The following is a 22,741-nucleotide window of genomic DNA, read 5'->3' as shown; positions in this document are numbered from 1 at the left end:
GGGGGGGGGGGAGGAGAAAGGTTTATACATAATGGCTATGTCTAGACTGGCCCCAAATTCCGGGAAAGGGATGCAAAGCAGGTAAGTCAGCATAGGGAAATCCGCGGGGGATTTAAATATCCCCCGCGGATTTAAATAAACATGTCCGCCGCTTTTTTCCCGGCTTGGGGAAAAGCCGGAAAAAAAGCATCTAGACTGGCGCGATCTTCCGGAATAAAGGATCTTGAAAGTAGGAATAAGAGATCCTCCGGAAAAGGGCTTTATTCCGGAGGATTGCGCCAGTCTAGACGCTTTTTCTCCGGCTTTTCCCCAAGCCGGAAAAAAAGCGGCGGACATGTTTATTTAAATCCGCGGGGGATATTTAACTCCCCCGCGGATTTCCCTATGCTGACTTACCTGCTTTGCATCCCTTTTCCAGAATTTGGGGCCAGTCTAGACGTAGCCAATATCTATTATTATGTATCTGACTGCTCTAGAATCTGAATGATTATAACTAAAACCTGAATGAGCCTAATAAATGAGAAAAAAGTAGCTACCATAACAAAATAGAATAAACTCAAAGGAGTTGGTAGAAAAGGGAAAACAAAATTCTCAAAGATTAACTGAGCCAAAACTCAAAACGAAGCATCTGAAGACGAAATTTCTGTATTATTATGTAAGCCTTGCAAAGAACTGTACCATCACAAGAAAGGCAATGAGGGTACGTCTACACTTGCTCCCTATCTCGAGATTGTTAATGAAGCGGGGATTTAAATATTTTTTGAGGAGTAACGTTCGTTCGAACCAAGGGGTTTGTTTCGAACTAACGTGCCCGGAACGCACTTCCTGGTTCGAATCAGCTGGCGATTGGAATAATGCATGGCGAGATTATGCTAATAAAGCGCGTGAGATTTAACAATTTCAGTAGGCTACATTTGCATCCCTATCTCAATATAGGGAGCAATGTAGACGTACTCTGAGAGATGTGACATGCCAAAACTCAGCACAGAATAGGATTTTTGCACTTTAAAGTCAACCAAAGATTTTAAGTAACTTAACCTCTTTTGTCTTAGGTTCTCTAAGAGAAGGATTTTTCTCACGCTTTCATAAAGCATTTTGAAATATAGAGATGTATTACAGAATTGCATTTGCTAGAGATACTCTCCCCTGGCATCTACTACTATTCTTCATCTGTAGGATAGCATCATCAGAATAAAAAGATTACAGATAAGTAGCAAATAGTTTTTCTTCTGGGCACAACGTAATTTTTCTAATGATTGATTACATAAAGACAATGCTTATGTGAGTTTGTAATGGACGGGAGATTAAACTGCATCCTTTCAGGTGGCTTCCAGTCACTGGAGAGGGCAGTGTTTATGTGCACCATTGCCTGGAAGCTAACAATAGGGTTGCCAGATAGTTGAAACAAAAACACGGTACACCCCCCAACCCCCCAAAAAAACAGGAAAAAATTCTGTTGAAGGGGGAAAAAAGAGGGGGGGAGGACCAAAGTCCTTTTTGCTCAACAACTCCAAAAATTCTATCCTGCCCCCAAATCTAAAAATTAAAATAAAACAGCATTAAAACAGCATGTCCCCTTTAAGAGTGAGTGCAGGGATAGGAACCGGGGAGAAATTGAGCACTAAGACCCAGGGGAAAGCATTGCTTCCCCTAGGTATTTTGGCCTGCAGCCATTTTGTGCCAGCAGCCTTGGGGAACCAGGTAAGCATGGGGGCTGGGGTTGGGGGACTGGGAAAGGTTCGGAGAGGGGCGGGCGCTGAGTGTTTGTAATGTTGCCAGGTGCCCAGCATTTTCGTCTCTTGGCCAGGGAAAAATTTAGAAAATACCAGACATTTTAGGTGTCCGGTACTCTCTGAATTTTTTTTACTGGACAGGAGCCGAAAATACTGGACTCTCTAGGTGAATACCGGACACCTGGCAACCCTAGCTGACAAGATCATTTTAATCCACGAATTTAGCAATGAGAGCACATGTGATTCAGAGATAATGAACAGATCTATAATATACACAAAGCGGTGCTCTGCCTCCTACACCGTTTAGCTTTATGAGTGAGAATATATGAAATGCTGTGGTTTTTAGTGGATTTACTTTCCGCTCCCCACAAGAAAAAATGAACAGCTAGTGTATACAAACACACACTCTTCCACCTGTTGCTTCAAGGTGAGCGCACTTAAGACACCACAGTTTAAACACACATCTAGTCTGTTCCTCCCTGTCTTGGCAGAGACTGGAAGCATCATAGAGGCATTCTGATTTCATTTGACTGTGGAGCAAACCTCTTGCTGACACAGAAGCAGCGCTGATATAAGCAGGAAGCACCAATTAACCCCAAGAAAAGAATGGTTGCTATAACACTAAACAGCAAAGAGGAGAGGCAAATAATGGCAAAAAGGGGATGGGGGGCAAGAAAACCTCTAGAAACACAATATCCAAAAAGCAGAAGTCAAAAGGTGAAATTTAACCCTACTAATATACTCCAACTTACTTTATTGGAGACAGAGCTACTCACATTAGGGCTGAATTTAACTGTCACAAAAACATGGAGAGGAATCAGGAATTTCACATGAGAGTTAAGAGAACACAGACATGGATACAACTGCATATTACATGCTTGATTATTCCCATTACTGCATGTTTTGACTAGAACACAAAACCAGCCAGAGTCCTGCATACTGCAGAAGCACAATTGAGTAATGCTTAGGCAATGGCCCCTCAGATAGAAGAAAAAAAAGGAGTAGCAAGAACTCAACAATGTTATCCTTCAAGACAGATAGTTCATTTTTCAAACAAATGAAATAATGAGCAGAAATAGCTGGGTTATGCTTAATAATACAATTCAGATGAGAAGGAGTCTGTAGGAATGTGACGGGGCAAGGCAGCCCCGCACTGAACCTACAGGGCCCAGCCAGGGTTACCTGGCTGCAGAGGCCCCTCCCCCACAGCCCTACCGAGCATGCCCGGGCTGCAGCAGGGCTATAAAAGCCTGGGCCAGGACTCAGTCAGGGGAGGCAGCCGAAGGAGAAGGACTGGAGAACGGAGCTCTCCCTCAGCGGTTGCCAGGGACTCCAGAAGGAAGGCGGAGGCGAATTGGTGCAACCCAGAGACTGCCTGCCGAGGGGATGCCGGCCTGGAGATTGCAGCCAGCTGGGCAAGTCCAGGGGAAGGAAGCCCGGGGGTCCAGGTAGGAAGTGGCCCAGGGCAGGAGCAGGAACCGCCGCTCCCGGCCCGAGAACCTCGGCGCATTTCGGCTGGATGGCCCCGCCGAGAGAGTGACCCGGTACCTGGTCGCTCACAGGGCCCTGGGCTGGGACCCGGTGGAGTAGGGGGGGCCCGGGTCCCCCTACCTGGGGTGTGCCCCCGCTACAACGACAAACTGCGTTGTGGACTCGGCCTTGCTTAATGGGCCAGCTATAGCCTGTTTTGTGGACTCCGGCCAGGGGGCCTTAGCCCTGCTTAAAGGGCCAGCTATAGACTGTTTGGTGGACTCAGGCCAGGGGGCCTTAGCCCTGCTTAAAGGGCCAGCTGCAGACTGTTTCGGGGACTCAGGCCAGAGGGCCTTTGGCCTGGCTTAAAGGGCCAGGGAGAGACTGTATCACAAGGGGTCGGGGATCCAGGCGGGAGGAGCCCGCCACAAGGAAGAAAACATGAAGAAACAGAAAAAGCTGCAGACCTTCAGAGTAACTCCAAGATATTCCCACGATATTCGCTGCATTTGTTAAAAATACCTTCAATACCAAAGAGTGCAACTAACCCTGTTAAGCATGGCCAAGAAAAATATGCTCCAATCAAATGATTATATTGAAGAAAAAAAAGGATTTCCATCAAGAGAAATGTTTTACTTTATGGGCCACTCTGGTATTATAAATACTTCATTTATAAAATAAGACAAGTGACTATGTTCACAGTCACTGCACTTCATAGGCAGTATCGTTTGTTATTTGGAACTATGACTGAATACTGCACACATGTGGTTAAACTGGTTTAAACAAATAATTTTTTAGAAGGCAATATACAATAAAACTCCAGTTGTCCAGCATCCAGTGGTCCAGCACTCCTGACAGTCTGGCACCACCTGGAACCCGGAAGTGCTCCAGGCAGTTGGGCAATTGGAGCTGCTCTGCCCCGGCAAGGCAAGAACAACAGGGAAAACCAAAGAAGAACTAATCCAATTGCGACTGTTAAGTATTATAGCTAGCTGGAAGGCCAGCATGACAAAATAAGTAATTTACAATACCACCTTTCACTTAAGGATTTCAAAAAAGTCTTTGGGAAAAAAAACAGTGCACCATCTGACAGGTGGGAAAGCTAAGGCAGAGAGAAGCAAAGTGAACAGGTGACTTAGCAGAATTAGGCTTAGAATCAATGCACTCATGCCTCAATGAACAGGGCCTGAAGTGTTATTTTAAAAAGAGCCTCAGATTAAGTTATCAAGAGAAGTATTTCATAATGTGACATAAGGTAAGTTGCTCTGAGTCAGTGGTGGGCAACCTGCAGCATAGGGGGCGAAATGCGGCTTATCAGTCTTCTGTGTGTGGCCCATGAAACATTTTATTTACTAAAGGACAACAACAACAAATGGTCTGGTAGCACTTTATAGACTAATGAAACATGTAGCTGGTATCATGAGCTTTCGTGGGTACAGCCCACTTCTTCAGATGACCGGAGTTGTTTTTTCCTATACAGACTAACTCGGCTACCCCCTGAAGCTTCGTTTTATTTAGCATCTATCTATTTACTTTATCTGCTTAGGTTCAAGTACCCATTCTTCAGATACTTAATGATGCCCTATCTCACAACCCCTTCCTTTTTTCTTTTTCTCCCCGCTCCTTCCTTTCTACTATTTATTTCGAGTTTTCATATCCCCTACTCATAACTCTGGTCATCTGAAGAAGAGGGCTGTGCTCACAAAAGCTCATGATACCATCTACATGTTTGTTAGTCTATAAAGTGCTATCATAGCATTTGTTGTTTTTTTCTGTAACCACTAACTCAGCTATCCCCTGAAGCTCATTTTATTTACTGTTAGCCATGTGCTCGGTTGCCAAATTCTGCTAGTTTCTGTCCATGTTGGGGGGGTTTTCTACCGGTTTTACTAAAGTTACATATAAAGAGCAATTGCATGTGAAGTGAGGTGTGCACTGATTGCACAAAACACTGACTGAGAGCCGTGTGCTTCCTCTGCATCCAATCAAAGCACAGCTGAGATTCAACTGGCACACCCTGCAAATTCTAGGTATGCAAGTGCAGTTAGCAAAATGACTATCGGAGGAGACTATGTTGGTCACAACAATCTTGTGGCCCACTTAGACCACTCATGCAGCCCACTCATTAGCATAGGTTGCCCCTGCCCCAAGTAGTGGCAACCACACTTTTACTGGAAAAGCTACTGAGGCTGTTAAAAGTAAAAAGTCACAACAAATAATTTTTACTGAAATATATTTACAATAAGAAAAATAAAACACCAGTACTTTCTTTTCTCCACTCCCTTGGTTCATAAAACCAGGTTATTTTACTTGGAATCTGACAGGAAAAAACAACTCAACTGTCTGCAGAAAGGCAAAAATAAATTTATACATCTCCAAAATAGTCTTGTAATTTGGCTGAAGAATCTATGTTTGAGATTAATGACTCCAACTGGCTGCAGAACATGTCTTCTAAATCATAATCCTTTATAATATATCAGCAGAAGTCATGCGTTGATAAAGATGACATTGGCACATCCCCAAACCTTCATTTTCTGTAGGGTTATGTAAATTTTGCAGAACTGCAATCAGAACTTCAAGAACAGTTACTCGTCGGAATGCAAAACAGAACGGGAAATGGCTGTTTTCTCAGCCAATGCTGAGGAATGCAAATCCATTTCCTCTGCACCACTTGCCCCCAAAGTCCTCCCTAACCTGAACCTCAGACTATTTTGGCAATGAGGAGATTTCTTACCAGCTTATCTACAGAAGACTTAGCAAAGCCTCTTGATTTTATATGGGACAGCAGACAATAGATGTCCAAATTACATATTTTTTTCAAATTTCAATCTAACCCTTCACAACCTTATCAGTAGTTATGTAGATCTTATTAATCCCACTGAGAACTTAAAAGTTTTTGGAGGAGAATCTCTAAAAGCCATCTTTTATATATATAAAAAAAACCAAACTGAAATTATATGACTGGAAGAGACCTCAAGAGGTCATCAAGTCCAGTCCTGTGCACTCACGGCAGAACCAAGTACCATAAACCATCCCTGACAACTGTCTATATACTAGGGATGTTAATTTTAGATTAACTGGCTAATCAATTTGCACTGACTATTCGATTAGTCGATAAGGGAGCCTCTGCCTTTGAAGTGTAACAACAACCAGGCAGCCACTGGGGAGCCAACATCAGTTTTCCCAGGGATGGAGCAGCCTCTGGTATTAGGAAGGCAAGATAAGGGATGTCCTGAGGGTAGGGAATTGGGATGGGTTTTGGAGTGGCCAATCATAGAATACTAGGACTGGAAGGGACCTCGAGAGGTCACCGAGTCCAGTCCCCTACCCTCCCAGCAGGACCAAATACTGTCTAGACCACCCCTGGATAGACATTTATCTAACCTACTCTTAAATATCTCCACAGATGGAGATTCCACAACCACCTTGGGCAATTTATTCCAGTATTTGACTACCCTGATATTTAGGAATTTTTTCCTAATGTCCAACCTAAACCTCCCTTGCTGAAGTTTAAGCCCATTGCTTCTTGTTCTATCCTCAGAGGCCAAGATGAACAATTCCACAACCACCTTGGGCAATTTATTCCAGTATTTGACTACCCTGACATTTAGGAATTTTTTCCTAATGTCCAACCTAAACCTCCCTTGCTGAAGTTTAAGCCCATTGCTTCTTGTTCTATCCTCAGAGGCCAAGATGAACAAATTTTCTCCCTCCTCCTTACAAAGCCCTTTTAGATACCTGAAAACTGCTACCATGTCCTCCCTCAATCTTCTCTTTTCTAAACTAAACAAACCTAATTCCTTCAGCCTTCCTACATAGGTCATGTTCTCTAGACCTTTAATCATTCTTGTTGCTCTTCTCTGGACCCTCTCCAATTTCTCCACATCCTTCTTGAAGCACGGTGCATTTCAACTGGACACAATACTCCAACTGAGGCCTAACTAGCACAGAGTAGAGCGGAAGAATGACTTCTTCTATCTTGCTCACAACACACCTGTTAATGCATCCCAGAATCATGTTTGCTTTTTTTGCAACAGCATCACACTGCTGACTCATATTCAGCTTGTGGCCCACTATAGCCCTTAGATTCCTTTCTGCCCTCCTCCTTCCTAGACAGCCGCTTCCCATTCTATAGGTGAGAAACTGATTGTTCCTTCCTAAGTGGAGCACTTTGCATTTGTCTTTATTAAACTTCACCCTGTTTACCTCAGACCATTCTCCAATTTGTCCAGATCATTTTGAATTATGACCCTATCCTACAAAGCAGTTGCAACCCATCCCAGCTTGCTATCATCTGCAAACTTAATAAGCGTACTTTCTATGCCAATATCTAAATCATTGATGAAGATATTGAACAGAGCCAGTCCCAAAACAGACACCTGCAGAACTCCACTTGTTATACCTTTCCAGCAGGATTGTGTACCATTAATAACTACTCTCTGAGTATGGTTATCCAGCCAGTCATGCACCCACCTTATAGTAGCCCCATCTAAGTTGTATTTGCCTAGTTTATTGATAGGAATATCATATGAGACAGTATCAAACACCTAACTAAAGTCTAGGCATACCACATCCACCACTTCTCCCTTATCCACAAGACTCATTATCCTATCAAAGAAAGCTATCAGTTTGGTTTGACATGATTTGTTCTTTACAAATCCATGCTGGCTGTTCCCTATCATCTTGCCACCTTCCAAGTGTTTACAGATGATTTCCTTAATTACTTGCTCCATTATCTTCCCTGGCACAGAAGTTAAACTAACTGGTCCGTAATTTCTTGGGTTGTTCTTATTTCTCTTTTTATAAATGGGCACTATATTTGCCCTTTTCCAGTCTTCTGGAATCTCTCTTGTCTCTCTCCAAAGACGATAGCTAGAGGCTCAGATACCTCCTCTCTCAGCTCCTTGAGTATTTTAGGATGCATTTCATCAGGCCCTCGTGACTTGCAGGCATCTAACCTTTCTAGGCGATTTTTAACTTGTTATTTTTTTATTTTATCTTCTAAACCTACCCCCTTCCCACTAGCATTCACTATATTAGGCATTCCTTCAGACTTCTCGGTGAAGACCAAAACAAAAGTCATTAAGCATCGAGAATGCCGGGGGGTTATCAGGAAGGCGAAAGCGCAAATGGAATTGCGACTGGCTAAGAATGTGAAGGATAAAAAGAAAGGTTTCTACAGGCATGTTAACAAGAAGAAGGTGATCAGAGAGGGTGTGCGGCCCCTAATGGATGAAGGAGGTAACCTAGTGACAGATGATGTGGGGAAAACTGAAGTACTCAATGCTTTCTTTGCCTCTGTATTAACGGACAAGGTCAGCTCCTGGACGTCTGCGCTAAGTGACACAAGATGGGATGAAGATGGACAGCCCATGGTGGGTAAAGAACAAATTAGGAACTATTTAGAAAAGCTAAACGTACACAAATCCATGGGCCCAGATTTAATGCATCCGAGGGTACTGTGGGATTTGGCAAATGTCATTGTGGAGCCTTTGGCTATTATCTTTGAAAAGTCGTGGAGATCGGGAGAAATCCCGGATGATTGGAAAAAGGCAAATGTAGTGCCCATCTTCAAAAAAGGGAAGAGGGACGATCCAGGGAACTATAGGCCGGTCAGTCTTACCTCAGTTCCTGGAAAAATCATGGACGGGATCCTTAAGGAATCCATATTGAGGCACTTGGATGAGAGGAAAGTGATTAGGAATAGTCAGCATGGATTCACAAAGGGCAAGTCGTGCCTGACCAATCTGATTAGCTTCTATGATGAGGTAACTGGCTCGGTGGACATGGGAAAGTCAGTGGATGTTATATACCTTGACTTTAGCAAGGCTTTTGATACGGTCTCCCACAATATTCTTGCCAGCAAGTTAAGGGAATGTGGATTAGATAAATGGACAGTAAGATGGATAGAAAGATGGCTAGAAGGCCGAGCCCAGCGGGTAGTGATCAATGGCTCGATGCCAGGATGGCGGTCGGTTTCTAGCGGAGTGCCCCAAGGTTCGGTTCTAGGACCGGTTTTGTTTAACATCTTTATGAATGACCTGGATGAGGTGATAGATTGCACTCTCAGCAAGTTTGCGGATGACACTAAGCTGGGGGGAGAGGTAGATATGCTTAAAGGCAGAGATAGGGTCAAGAATGACTTAGACAAATTGGAGGATTGGGCCACAAGAAATCTGATGAGGTTCAACAAGGACAAGTGTAGAGTACTGCACTTGGGACGGAAGAATCCCAAGCATAGTTACAAGCTGGGGACCAACCAGTTAAGTAGTAGTTCTGCAGAAAAGACCTGGGGGTTACAGTGGATGAGAAGCTGGATATGAGTCAACAGTGTGCCCTTGTAGCCAAGAAGGCTAATGGCATATTAGGTTGCATTAAGAGGAGCATTGCCAGCAGATCCAGAGATGTCATTATTCCCCTTTATTCGGCTTTGGTGAGGCCACATCTGGAGTATTGTGTCCAGTTCGGGCCCCCCACTACAAAAAGGATGTGGACACATTGGAGAGGGTCCAGCGGAGGGCAACCAAAATGATTAGGGGGCTGGAGCATATGACTTATGAGGAGAGGCTGAGGGACTTGGGTCTGTTTAGTCTTCAGAAGCGAAGAGTGAGGGGGGATTTGATAGCAGCCTTCAACTTCCTGAAGGGATGTTCCAAAGAGGATGGAGAGGGGCTGTTCACAGTAGTGACAGATGGCAGAACAAGGAGCAATGGTCTCAAGTTGTGGTGGGAGAGGTCCAGGTTGGATATTAGGAAAAAGTATTTCACTAGGAGGGTGGTGAAGCACTGGAATGGGTTACCTAGGGAAGTAGTGGAGTCTCCATCTCTAGAGATGTTTAAGTCTCGGCTTGACAAAGCCCTGGCTGGGTTGATTTAGTTGGAATTGCTCCTGCCTAGAGCAGAGGGCTGGACTTGATGACTTTCTGAGGTCTCTTTCAGTTCTATGGTTCTATGATTCCATGATCTCTGCCATTTCCAAGTTTCCTGTTACTCTTTCTCCCTCCTCACTGACCAGTGGGCCTACCCTGTCCTTGGTCTTACTCTTGCTTCTAATGTATTTATAAAAAAGCCTTCTTGTTTCCCTTTATTCCCATAGCTAGTTTGAGCTCATTTTGTGCCTTTGCCTTTCTAATCTTGCCCCTGCATTACTGTGTTGTTTGCCTATATTCATCCTTTGTAATTTGTCCTACTTTCCATTTTTTATACGACTCCTATTTTATTTTTAGATCATGCAAGATCTCGTGGATAAGAGAAAGCATTTGGATAAGCCATTTGCCTGGGGAGCACAGGGTGCTGGGTTTGAGTTCCGTCCCCTCCTCTGCCCACCCAGGCAGCCACTGGGGGGCCAACACCTGCTTCCCCCAAGAGGCTGTTGCTACACTTCAAAGGCAAAAGTGCTACGGGGAGCATGGGGCCAGCAGGGGACTCAAGCAGTCCCCCACTGGCCCTGAGCTTCACATGACGTTGCGAAGCGGCAGTGCCACATGGAGCTCAGGGAATCCCTAGCTGGCGACAAGCTGCACGCAGCGTTTCAAAGTGGCAGCCCCCTGGCTCCATGTAGCACTGCCACTTTGAAATTCCGCATGCAGCCCAGGCTAGCTGGGGACTCCCCAGGCAGCTGGGGGCTGCATGCAGTATTTCAAAGCAGCATCACCATGTGGAACCTTGAAGCCGCCCCTCCATTCCTGACTCTCCTTCCTGCCTCTTTCTGATAGAGGCAGCGGGGTAGGGAGGGAAGCAACTAGTTGACTAGTGTGTCGACTATCTGATAAACATTTGCTAATCAGATAGTCGACTAGTCATTCACATCTCTACTATGTAACCTGCTCTTAAAAATCTCCACTGATGGAGATTCCATAACCTCCCTAGGCAATTTATTCCAGTGTTTAACCACTCTGACACTACAGAAGTTTCTTCTAATGTCCAAGCCTCCCATTAAATTTATTTAATTTGTGTACTAACATTATCCTACTTTAACCCCACAAATAAATCTCTCGTTTCCCTTTCCTATTTAATAAATCTTTGTATAGTTTGTTATAGAGTTGGCCACAAGAGCTACCTTTGGTCTGAGATCTAATGTGCAATTGATCTGGGACAAAAGACTGGTCCTTTGGGACCAGGAGTAACCTAGAAGGAGCCAGAATATTGCTGTATTCCATGGTATAAGGAATCACAGTGGCAAGATCAACTGGAGTACCCACAGAGATTGAGAGACTCCACGTCTACAGACAAAAAGGAGGTGAAGAAATGTACTGGACCAACTTCTGCTGGTGTGAGAGACAAGCTTTCAAGCTTGAAGAGCTCTGTTAAAGCTCATTTCTGTTACAAACAGAAATTGGTTCAATAGAACATGTTACCTCACCCACCTCATCTTTCATATAACCTGGGACTGACATAGCTACAACAACATTGTATATATCCCGTGCTTAGATTATTATAGTGATTGAGGAGCTTACCTTAATAATTGGTAATAAAACCTAACTACAGAATTTATGGCCAATCTGGGGTTGTGCCAAGGTTCCTAACATTCTGCCCTGAGGGCAATACTCATGCTCTCAAGTCACTGCAGTCAGCATTACAGAAAATACAATGGATGCATTTATTTTAAACTAGAAGATTTACCTAGTATTACTTGGATCTTTAATTCAAATAAGTTGTGTTTTTATTCATTTACGTCTTTGTTCTGGAATGGAATTTAAGATGAGGGGGTCAGTATTCAGGCTGCCCAGGAAAGAGAGGACAACCCCAGCCCTGTCACTGCAGCAGCTTGAGGCCAGGTGAGACGTGCCCGTCCATGGCCACTGCAGCTGCAGTGGGTGCTGCAAGGAGAAAGGTGCATGTCCCCCAGCTGGGGGATAGATAGGTACACAAACAGTCTCTGAACTATAGAGTGGATAGCTGTCTACTTCATGGCTGGCCTGGTCCCCATCTCTGACCGCTTGCTGCCACTTTTGGTCATTCTACTGTGTAACTGTCCCTCCTGCCAGATCTCTCCCTTTCCTTTTAATGAGAATCAGTCAAATTCCAAGAACAACCAAACCCTGACCTTGCTTTAAGTTATAAGAAAAAGCTGCATTCCAAATTTGGTGGTTCTAGCCCTTACCCTTTAGGAGGAGTTCTTGAATAAATGGACTCACAGAGGGACGGACATACAGACGCACATTTCTAAAATATATAGTAAGATGTGTTTGTACAGACTACGTACCGTAGGATAACATGAAATATGCATCTCATTTAAAATAGCAGTCTTAACTGTAAACTTCCTATACTAAGGTGTTACTACAAGTAAATTAGTCTGAGTGTTTAACCAAAAAGCACACGTCATATTTTAAGAACATAAATACACTTCCACTGCAAATGCAAGATATGCGTCTGCAAGAAAATAATTGTGTACACAGCACAAACAATATTCAAGTAAACTTGCAAAATGCAATTAATTCATATGTATAATTTAGGTCTTCATTCTTCAAAACTGAACTCATAACCTCTTTTGCCATTAAGTGACCTGAAGTGCAGAAATCAGGAGATAAAACTATTCTGCAATCAGTCTAAATATTCAATGTCACTTCGTTTTACTACATACTGGAAGTCCTACACACATACTAATTTTTCCTACTGTAAGAAATAAAAAGATTCATTGTGAGATCTTTACTAACATATCATATAGAAATGAAAATGTGTCATGTAATTACAGGTTCTGTAATGAATCAGAAAAGAGAAATTTGTTACAATGCATCCTTACCTCAGCTTCTTTCTGCTGGAGGATCCTATCCTTGTCTACAACTTCTTCTTCAACAGGCCTATCGGACACAAACACACAATGTACAGTGCAGGCATGGATAAAAGTACAAGACAGACATGGAAGGTGAAAAAGTACACACAGCCTCGGAGAATAAATTCAAGGCTCATACTTCGGGCCATACAGAGAGACCAAGATTGGTAGCATGTTTTCTTACAAGGGACAAATGAGGAAGACTTGTTACTTAGTACAGTTTCTTAAAGCAACACATTATATTGTATTGTTCAGCTCCTTCAAATTTCATCTCCACTAGGCTTCTCATTCCCATCTTCTCTTTCTCCTACTATTTCATACAAATGTTTTCTGCACTCTCAAGACTTGTTCTTTCATTTATTGCAATCTTTGCCATCCCTCCATGGTGCCACTGCAGTAACAAAACATAGCTGTGGATATATATGTCTATTTTCTTTCTTTCTTTCTTTCTCTTTCTTTCTTTATTTCAGAAAATAAATATTTGGGGCACTTAATAGGCATTTCTAAGTAAAGCAGTAAGAGATGAAGGAAGATGCAACAGCGACAGATGTGTTCCTCATACTAGAAAGAAACAAGGCTTATGAAGGGCACAAAAATTTACAAAGAATAAAGATAATTAAATTAAATAGGGTTAGTTATAGAACGATAATGAAACACACTAACCTGAAATAAGGAAACATGGAAAGAAAATCTGTTCCAACTCAGCATGTCAGTCTAGCTGTGTATCCAATTATTACTGACCAAGTCAAATAGAAAGCTAAATAGAAAATATATTCCTAAAAACGCTTGACTAATGTGTCAATCCTCCACTTGAAACACTCTCAATCCTAATATTCACAGGCAGGGAATCAGTTTAACATCCCAGTTCCTTAAAGCTAATTTTTCTAGGAGCTATTAAAGGGTGGGAGAGGGGGAGAGGAACCTCACTATATTACAATCCAAGACCTCTCTAGGTATTTTAAGATTAAAAAATGAGGGCAGGAGGAAAGATAAAGGGTATGCAAATGGGACCAAACAAGCCAATAATTCATAGTGGTGGTATTTACCAAGCTAGTATTCTTTATTAAATGATCCCCATTAAAGTTATTTCCAGAAATTCTCTCATGGCGTATTTCAATGCTACATCTCAGAGACGAAACAGTGAGTAAAAGGGAGAGAATGACAGGGAAAAGAGAATCTCTCCCATGGCATAAGTGAAAAATGACACAATCAACTGAAGCAAAGCCCAAAGGCACGCCTACTCACTTGCCAGTGTGTTTTAATCTCTCTGATCGGAAGTTCTCATAGTGCAAATCTTGGGTCACTTCCTGCAGGTCCTGCATGTGTGTTCTGGAAGACAAAGGATTAATATTTTACATTCATTGCGAGAACATTAATCATCCATTTCAATGCATGGTTTCCAATACAACACTCACATTTATTTAGGACTAAATCCTACGTGGAAACAAAGACAGTGTCCTCCACCCACAGAGCTAACTGGAATATTAATACTTAGAGCATACATTTTTTTTAAATGGAGCTTAAATTTCTCTCTGCCTGAAAATTACCTTAAAAAACAAGTAAAATTCTGCTGTTCATCATTGTCCAATACTTCAGAGGAGTTGTTTGCAGCAATCTCCAATCTGTAGTAGTCCTTGCCTTTGTATTTCTAAAATATCTCTTGAATATTAAATGTAACTATGTCCTAAAATACATTTTATACCTTCAGGCTACAGGGAGCTCCATAGCCAGTATTTCAACTTTTCAGTATCCAAGAACTTTCAACTCTCTTAAGTACATATTTCAAAGCTGACCACCAGAGGGTGATCTTTGCTTAGCAGAAGGGCTCTACTCATTATGCCAGAAATCAGCACTGAAACTGTATTTCCAGTAACAGAAAGTTAAAACAACAATCTTTTATTTAAAAAAAAAAAAAAAAAAAAAAAAAAAAAAAAAAAAAAAAAAAACCTTACATAACTAAATTATACCTACAAAGTACATTCATAAATTGGGGCTATTCTATGTAAGTGGCATTTTCTAGATTGTCAAGGCGTAAGAATTAGTCTTCCCTAACCTGTATCTTTCACATATTTAAAAAATACAAACTAATGAGAAAAATTTAGTCCTTCTACTGCAACACTCCACTTAAATGAAACCTTCAAACTTGTAAGTTATACTCTAACCAACCAGTGCATGAGGGATAAAAAATAGTAGATCATAGCAAACAAGGGTGGATTTTATTTAGGGGCATGGAAGAAACAAGCACAGCAGTACAGAACAGTGAACTGGAAAATAGGTGAGAATGATACTCCATGAGTACAGTCCTAAGGTAAATTCAATCACACAACAGGTGTAACAGGTTAATTTTAACGCACACTGCCATCATTTGTCACAAATTTGTAACAATACAGCTGTCAGTCTACTGTGACTCAAGTTGCAGACTACGCTCTCAATGAAGACAATAAGATTGTTAAATTTAGATTAATTACCTAATTGAATAGTCAATGGGATTTCTATCAACTATTCAATTAGTCTATAAGGGCACCTCCACCTTTGAACTGTAGCAAGAGCTCAGCACGGAGCGCGAGACTTCCTTTTATAATGTACAAGAGCCCCAGTGGGGAAGGAAGCCCCACAAACAGTGTGGGGCCAGGCCAGTCGGGAAGTGCCCTGCTGGGGCTCTTGTACATTTCAAAAGCAGAATCGCAGCAGAAGCAGCGCACGTGGAGACTGCTTTAGTCCCTGCTTGCGCCATTTACGCTGTGCCTCTACCCCCTCTGCCACACGCGAAGACGGTGTTGGGAGGAACTGGCTTTTAAGCCAGATTCCCCAACAACAGCTCCTGCTTCCCCCTCCTCCCCTTTCTGCCTCTCTCTGACAGAGGCAGTAAGGGGGGGAAGTGAATAGTCGCATCACTAGTCAACTATCTGATAAGCTTATGCTTATCGGATATAGTCAGCTAGCCTCGTACATCCATAGAATGCAATAAAAACACTTAAAAATTTTCTGACCAAATTTAGCACTGAAGGCAAGGGAAGAATAATACTGACTGCAGACATGTCCAGGACAGTCAATGTGCAATCTCCCCCTTTTATGCTGCTATGTCAAGGTAATTTATCCATACCTTTAATACCCCTGCGCTATTCTATTACTGGACCTCCTCTGAGCAGAAACTGCTAATTATGTCCAATATGAGTTTGGAGTGACCGTAGCCCCATAAGTGGCCATTTAAGATGGTTACAACATGATCAAAGAAGAGTGAGTCTCTCATGCCAAGAATCTCTGTGAAAAAGCATTTGGTGACCTATCATTCATGGAATGAGGGGAGGAGATTGTTATAATAGGATGCTACCTGAATTAAACAGATGCAACAATTCCTTTATAAAATGAAAATTTTAATAAACACTGTCTTGTGCTGTGATTAGTATTTGTAATTTGTACTGAGGTAAAGTGCAGACCCAGAGGTCCTTAAGCCTCAATCCCGCTAGCTCTGCATGGGTGGACACCTGCACACCCACTCTGCTTTAAAAAACAGGACTATGTTTTTTGTTTCAGCTACACCAGACTAACACGGCTACATTTCTATAACCACTCTGCTATAGGCATATTATGAAGATTCCAATGAACATCGGACATCATTAAACTACACTGCATGGAAAGAAACAAAAAGTAAAATGTCAGTCTATGTAGACAAACACCATGGTACACTATAAGCCTTCTTGACCTGAGAAAAAATTTTTTACTTGCATTACTAGTAGCTTAGCTAGGCCCAAGCAAGGATGCTAGAGATAACTGATCAATTCTTAAAGTTAAGTTTTTAAAAAATGGTGTTTGTATTATCACAGATAAGTGGCAAAGAGGTTATTACTCATGTATGTTAAATAATCACATAGTTAGACATACAGACTGCATCTCTGTACATAATTTTTCCTTGCTATGAGCAAATGAGTACAAAAATAGAGAAAGCAAAAGTAATATGGCTAGGCAAAAATGACATCTGTGTACCTAAATGAAAAAGAATCAATCAAGGTCATCTCTTGGTCAAACAGACATATAATGCCAAAGATTAAACAAATGCCTTCACTTACACCAGCATTGTGCGCAATTTAAGGAAGTCATTGTGCTCTGGATTCTCAACCTCAACCACTCCCCAAGGGTAAAGGCGACCTCGGATTTTTTTTCCTTTCACCTCAATAAGTTGGTTGGACCCAATAACGGCAAAGGGAACACTAGCCTAGATGAGACAACCAAGCAAAAGCAATATAAGTCCTAGAGAAGCATGGAAATGTTATAGCACTGAGGTTACCAAACCAATGCAATTAAAACCCTTAATATCAGAGAACAGAACAATGCCTAATCCTATTCCCTATGCTATACATAGCAACTCCTCATTATTAAAAATTGTAACCTTATTGTGATCAGTTTGTCTTAACAGTTACATAAAGGAAAATTATTTACTGGTTTTTTTTTTTTTGGTTGTTTGTTTGTTTTCAGTTAGGACTCTTATTGTTTTAGGAGCTTTTTGCTTTTGTTGAAGCATGGTTCATATGTGCCTACCATCTGACAAATGGCCCATAGAAACTTGTCAATTATACTTGAAAAACAGGAAGAGAGAGTTAGGATGACAGATAACAGATAGCTACAGACACTCACAGTTTAAAGCACGCTATAAAGATTTTACGCGATGATATCTGTAGCACAGACATGAGTAACAGAAATAAATTATGATCTTCATTACTGATTTAATTTTGTGAGGCAAGATAAATATAGCAACCAGTCAGATATCTTTGTCTTTCTCTACCTCTGATCTTACCTCAAATTCTGTCAGAAATTTCAAATTAAGTAAAAGAGAAATATCTCATTCTAGCTTAAAGTGGGCATCTGATTACATTTTGAAAAATTAACCATCTAGCACAACTGGACTTTAGATAATCCAAGACTGGAATCAAAGGGAGTACTGGCAAGGTCAGACTGAAGCGTTTTATTACAGCTGCATGAAAGCAGTATATGTTATACTTGTTTCTAAGGACTATCACCACTCAGTTATATAAGCGTGGTCACAAAAATTTTCAACAATTACATAATAACTGAATATATAATCTGTAAGAATCTATAGCTTTATAAAACAAGACAAACTAAATCATCAGTCTTTTCAAATATCAAGGAAAGAACTCACCTTCAGAACCCTGGTCTGTTCTTTGAACTCTTCATCTTCATCAGAGTCTGCATCAGGCAACTGGTAAATCCTAATGCCATGCTCAGCAATTTCATCCAGAACCTGAAGGGTTGCAGGGGGAGAGAGGTGCAGAAGTTGGAAAGAGAGAGGTAACAATCAAGTTCCTATCTGACTAGATATCCTCGGTTTTAAGTCTATGTACACAAGGTATAGGTCTGCCATCCTAATCCTCTTATTATCACAACAGGAAACTTAGAGAATGTGTCCTTCACTTAAATGGCTTCACCAAGCAATGAAGTCAGACAGGAGAACAATTTACATTTCATCTTTGGTTTTCTATGCTTGCCTACCTGGTGGTTACCTGAAACTGTTTTTGCTTCATTGGGAATTTGCCTCTATTTTAAAACATCCATTGTAGGTGTGCTGGTCTAGGGATATTAAAGAGACTTAATATCCTCACCCACTTTGTGTCTACCTTAAAACTTGGCTTTCACATTTTATCTCCAGTCACTAAAAGGAGGCTGCCTGGGCCTTCAATCCACAAACAGAAGAATGGCACAAAACAAGTAAGTGTCCACTTAGTAGGTTTAAGGTATAGGAAACTAGTAACTGAAAAATAATTACAAGATCTTGAGAAGACTGAAGGAAACCCATATTAAGGTTTTGTAGGACACTCATGCAAATTTCATTTCAACCTGATGAAATTACATCTCCATACTTGAAAGCATTGCAGAACTTTGTTAATGAATACTATTTTAAAAAGGACAGGTGCCAATCATGCCATCTTTCAGAGAACATTTCTGAAGACTTGAGACATTTCTAGGGAGAGGCAGGCCCCCAACCCACCCCTCTCTGCCAAGGGCCCACCCCCACTATGGGGAAGGGAGGAGGAGGAACAGCATGCTTTGCATGTGTCCCCCACCACAACCACCAGAGGGAGAGAAAGAGAGCATGTGCACCCCGGCATCCTCGGATCAGCGGGGAAGGAAGAGGAAGAGACTGAGCCTCCCTACCTTTGGGAGCAGCAGGGAGGGACGGAAAAGCCCCACATAGATCAACCTGACCCAAACCTCCCCAGGAGCAGCAGGGAGAAAGGAGACCATGTAGCTCCAGCCTCCCCAGCCCCAGAGCAGCCAGAAGGGAGGTAGCCATGCAGACCAAGCTGGCCCAAGCCTCCCTGCCCCCAGGAACAGTGATGAGGGAGAAAGCCACATGTACATCTATCATCACAATGGGACAGGTAATGCTAGTTAATATAGATTCTCTTTTTCAGCAGGATAGGGATGTTAGCATATAGTTGTGTAAACAATTAACCAATAAGCCTGGACTTATCAGTTAATTCTATCAACTGCATACACTCCCCTCTCTAATAGAGGCAGTAACGAGGGGAGGGGAGGAGAAGCAAGAGAGATGGGAGATGGTGCCTGTGGAGAGTCGGCTTTTAAGCTGGCTCTCCATGAACACCCAATCCCACAGAGCTCCCTGCCCTTCCTCACCCTTGTCACTGCTGCCTCTGCAGAACCACTTGCCTTCCCCTTGCTGCCTCCCACAGATGGGCAAGCACTAGCTTTGTGGATTCATGGATAAGTAGAGCTGGTCAAAAAATGCTGAAAATTTCAGCAGGGAAAAATCCTACTTATAAAAAAGACATTGAATTATTTTTGTTCATTTTTGTTTGCTTTTTGGAAAATAAACATTTTTCACAGAAAAGGTTTGTTTTGCCAAAGGCCCAGTTTTCCTTAAAAAATTGACAATCAGCCATGATACAGTTCAGTTTTTAATTGGTATGGTGGGATACAAGCTCTGTTGTATACTTCCCTATCTCCAGTCTTGCCACCTCACTGGAAACAAGAGTTTGCATTACAATGCCTGCTTTCAGCTTTTTTTAAAACTGTATTTGTAGTCCTCACAGTTGCAGAGGAAAGCCAGAAAAATGTGAAGCACGTGCATCCTAAAGGCTCAGACACCAGGTGGCAAATTAATTTTTCTTTGTTTGAGTAATGAATTTTATGTCGTCATTGTAAGACTAAGGCAGCTAGAGCTGAGACTGTTCCTGGGGCTGGGGCTGCAGTGTTTCTGTCCCAGTTGGGAAAGTCATTCCGCTGCCCTGGCCCCAGGAGCAGAAGGATCACAGACCTGGCTCCAGCCTTGGACACAGGGCAGCTGCCCACCCCAGGAGCAGCAGGGCAGCCACCACAGAGCCCTGGCGCCCTCTCCCCCCACCCAAGCCCAGCACCACCAGCTTCCTTCCACAGCCAAGGAAGGTGAGCACTGCTACGCGGCTCTGCTAAGGAAGTGAGTGGAACTCAAATTCTTTGTGTACACCTGCACAGTTGCACACCCTAGAGGGAACTTAGCTGGTTGACCTTTCACATCCCTATTGTATTCTTTCACACATAATTAGAGAAATTTAAAAAAAGAGGCCCTAGAGAGATAAATATGGGTCTTAAAGACTGTTACTTATGTATCTTCTTCTCCTGCTTTCCAGACAGAGGCAGAACAGTAAATATAAATTCCAACTATGTTAATGATTTGCTTGTTCCATAGTTAATATTATTTTAATCCCTTGCTATCTCTTCAAAACCACTATTCTCTGTTGATCTTTAAGTCTATTATGACTTTTTTTTAGGCCCTAAATTTTTTGTAGGCTCTAGGCATCGCGCCTGTTGGATAATCCTGCTCTGGTGTGAACCTATAAACTACACACACAAAAATCCTAAACTGAGAATTTCCTCCTATAACATTGAGATTTTATTCAGATAAAAGAAAATACAGCTGTTCTTAGCATCACTGAAAAACATGAATCTCTCTGATGGAAAGTAAGCATATCATCTTCACAGTTATCCTGGATGTTCAACACCCTAGGAACTGTAACTCTAGAAGCTACTCAACGGGTATTCTCATGGCTGCATTTACATTAGCAAGTCACCATCTATTTACAACATCAGTGCAACTGAAACTGTCATAGCCCCAGCGTAGACCTCCATAATGTTGTGAAAGCAAGTTTTCACACAACAGTAGTAAAGATACTCAAATGTGGGCCACATGAATGTTTACAGTGTAATTATCACATATGTTGAAACAGGAATTAAATTAGTTACTACAGGACAGACAGTACAGTACTGTACAGCTCCTTGGTCCACAAGAGATCTTGCTCTGGAACCTGAATTAATATAATTTGATCCCACAAGTTTTGTGAAAATGCTCTCTGATTCTACAGTTTGTATTCTCAAAATTAAATGATTTCTACACCTTTTATTAATTCAGGGTGGGAGACTAAGGTTACACTTAAGAGTCCTAAAATCTTTTCTTGCTGTGCAGAGTGTAAACAATCATTTTTAAGGTAAAATATAATACATTCGAAGACACAACAGCTCTGCTGTACTTACATGGAAGTCTCCATACCCTCAACCTTCTAAACTTTTAGAAAAAAATACGCTAAATTATCTACATGCCACAATTTAATAAAAGAATATGGATATCTAAGGGGTTATATCTTGGGTTTCAAATTTGGAAGTAATGTCAGTTTAAAAAGTTGAAGTACAGCTTTCATTTATTTTATTTTTTATTAGAAAGATGGATTTTATGTAAATTTCATTTTAAAAATCAAAACTAACTCAAGTTCGCAAAAGCGCAGCAACTAGTCAAGGTAAAAATTTTGATAGGGGAAATATCAAACCCATTGCAACTGAAGACAAAACATAGAACAAAGGATATTAGCTTGGAACCACATTAATATAGATTCTAGTACTATTCTGCAGAATGCAGCATGATTATTGGCATTTATACTGCCATCTAATGATGAGACCTGCATAAGTGGTATAGGTGAAGCAGTACTGCAGTTTGTTGCTTCTATGTAGATGCATGGAACAAGAAAGCACACTTAACCTGACTGAGATTTTAGAGATAAAAATGCAGCTGAAACAATAGAGGGAAAGCCAACAACAAGGGATGCTAGAATATATTACAGCTGTTAAACCTAGTGCTTTCCTGCAAGGAAAAAGAATTGCAATAAAAACAAACTGTATTTTATGATTTCAACAATGAAACAGCATTTTGCTTCTTGAAATCGTACTTTTATTGGTCTCGGGGGGTTCTGTGTTCCAACAGATTAGCCTTCCCATGGGAAATTAAAAAAAGTCAAAATATTAGTTCCCCTCTCATGAAGTCATTCTTTTGAGCAGGTTTCCTTAGTGGCTTTGCATGGCACAGCTTGTGAAACCGCCTTGCAGTTCTTCCCACTCAAGAGTTTCTTTAAAAAACAAAAAAAACCCTCTGAATTCCAGCAAGACAAAACAGGAATTACTCCAAGCTGGGTTTCCTTCACGAGCACCACCACTGATCTTTTTGCTTAGTTCAAAGAAACTAAACAAAAACACTATCTTAGATTAATCGCCAAATGGCAGAGACATCTAAAAAAAATATCAAAGCTGTTCCAGTAAAGGCAGATTTTGATTTTTATTCTTGATTAGAAATTTTGTAACTGAGATGTTGTTAGTTAGAATAATATACAGTAGCTAGACTTTCAAAGCTTTGGAACCACATTACACATTTTGCTGAGTTAAACCATTTATACTGACCTCTACCAGTAGACCAAAAATAATTAAAATTA

The 22,741-nt window shown here is 41.6% G+C and overlaps 1 protein-coding gene across 1 annotated transcript in view; it reads right to left on the bottom strand.

Moving 5' to 3' along the window:
* Window positions 1–22,741, bottom strand: part of LOC102451934 (septin-2) — an 86,773-nt gene that overhangs the window by 26,862 nt on the left and 37,170 nt on the right. The window contains exons 8-11 of the mRNA XM_075898295.2: window positions 18,130–18,231; window positions 17,042–17,187; window positions 14,220–14,303; window positions 12,945–13,002 (exon numbers count right to left, since the gene is read on the bottom strand). Of these exons, the coding sequence (XP_075754410.1) occupies window positions 12,945–13,002; window positions 14,220–14,303; window positions 17,042–17,187; window positions 18,130–18,231 (390 nt within the window). The remainder of the gene's footprint in view (window positions 1–12,944; window positions 13,003–14,219; window positions 14,304–17,041; window positions 17,188–18,129; window positions 18,232–22,741) is intronic.

The sequence above is a fragment of the Pelodiscus sinensis genome, chromosome Z (genome assembly GCF_052426305.1).
Source record: "Pelodiscus sinensis isolate ZL-2025 chromosome Z, ASM5242630v1, whole genome shotgun sequence".
In the NCBI taxonomy this organism is placed as follows: domain Eukaryota; kingdom Metazoa; phylum Chordata; order Testudines; family Trionychidae; genus Pelodiscus; species Pelodiscus sinensis.
The sequence above is the reverse complement of the archived record's forward strand: the minus strand, read 5'-3'. Positions and strand labels throughout refer to the sequence as shown.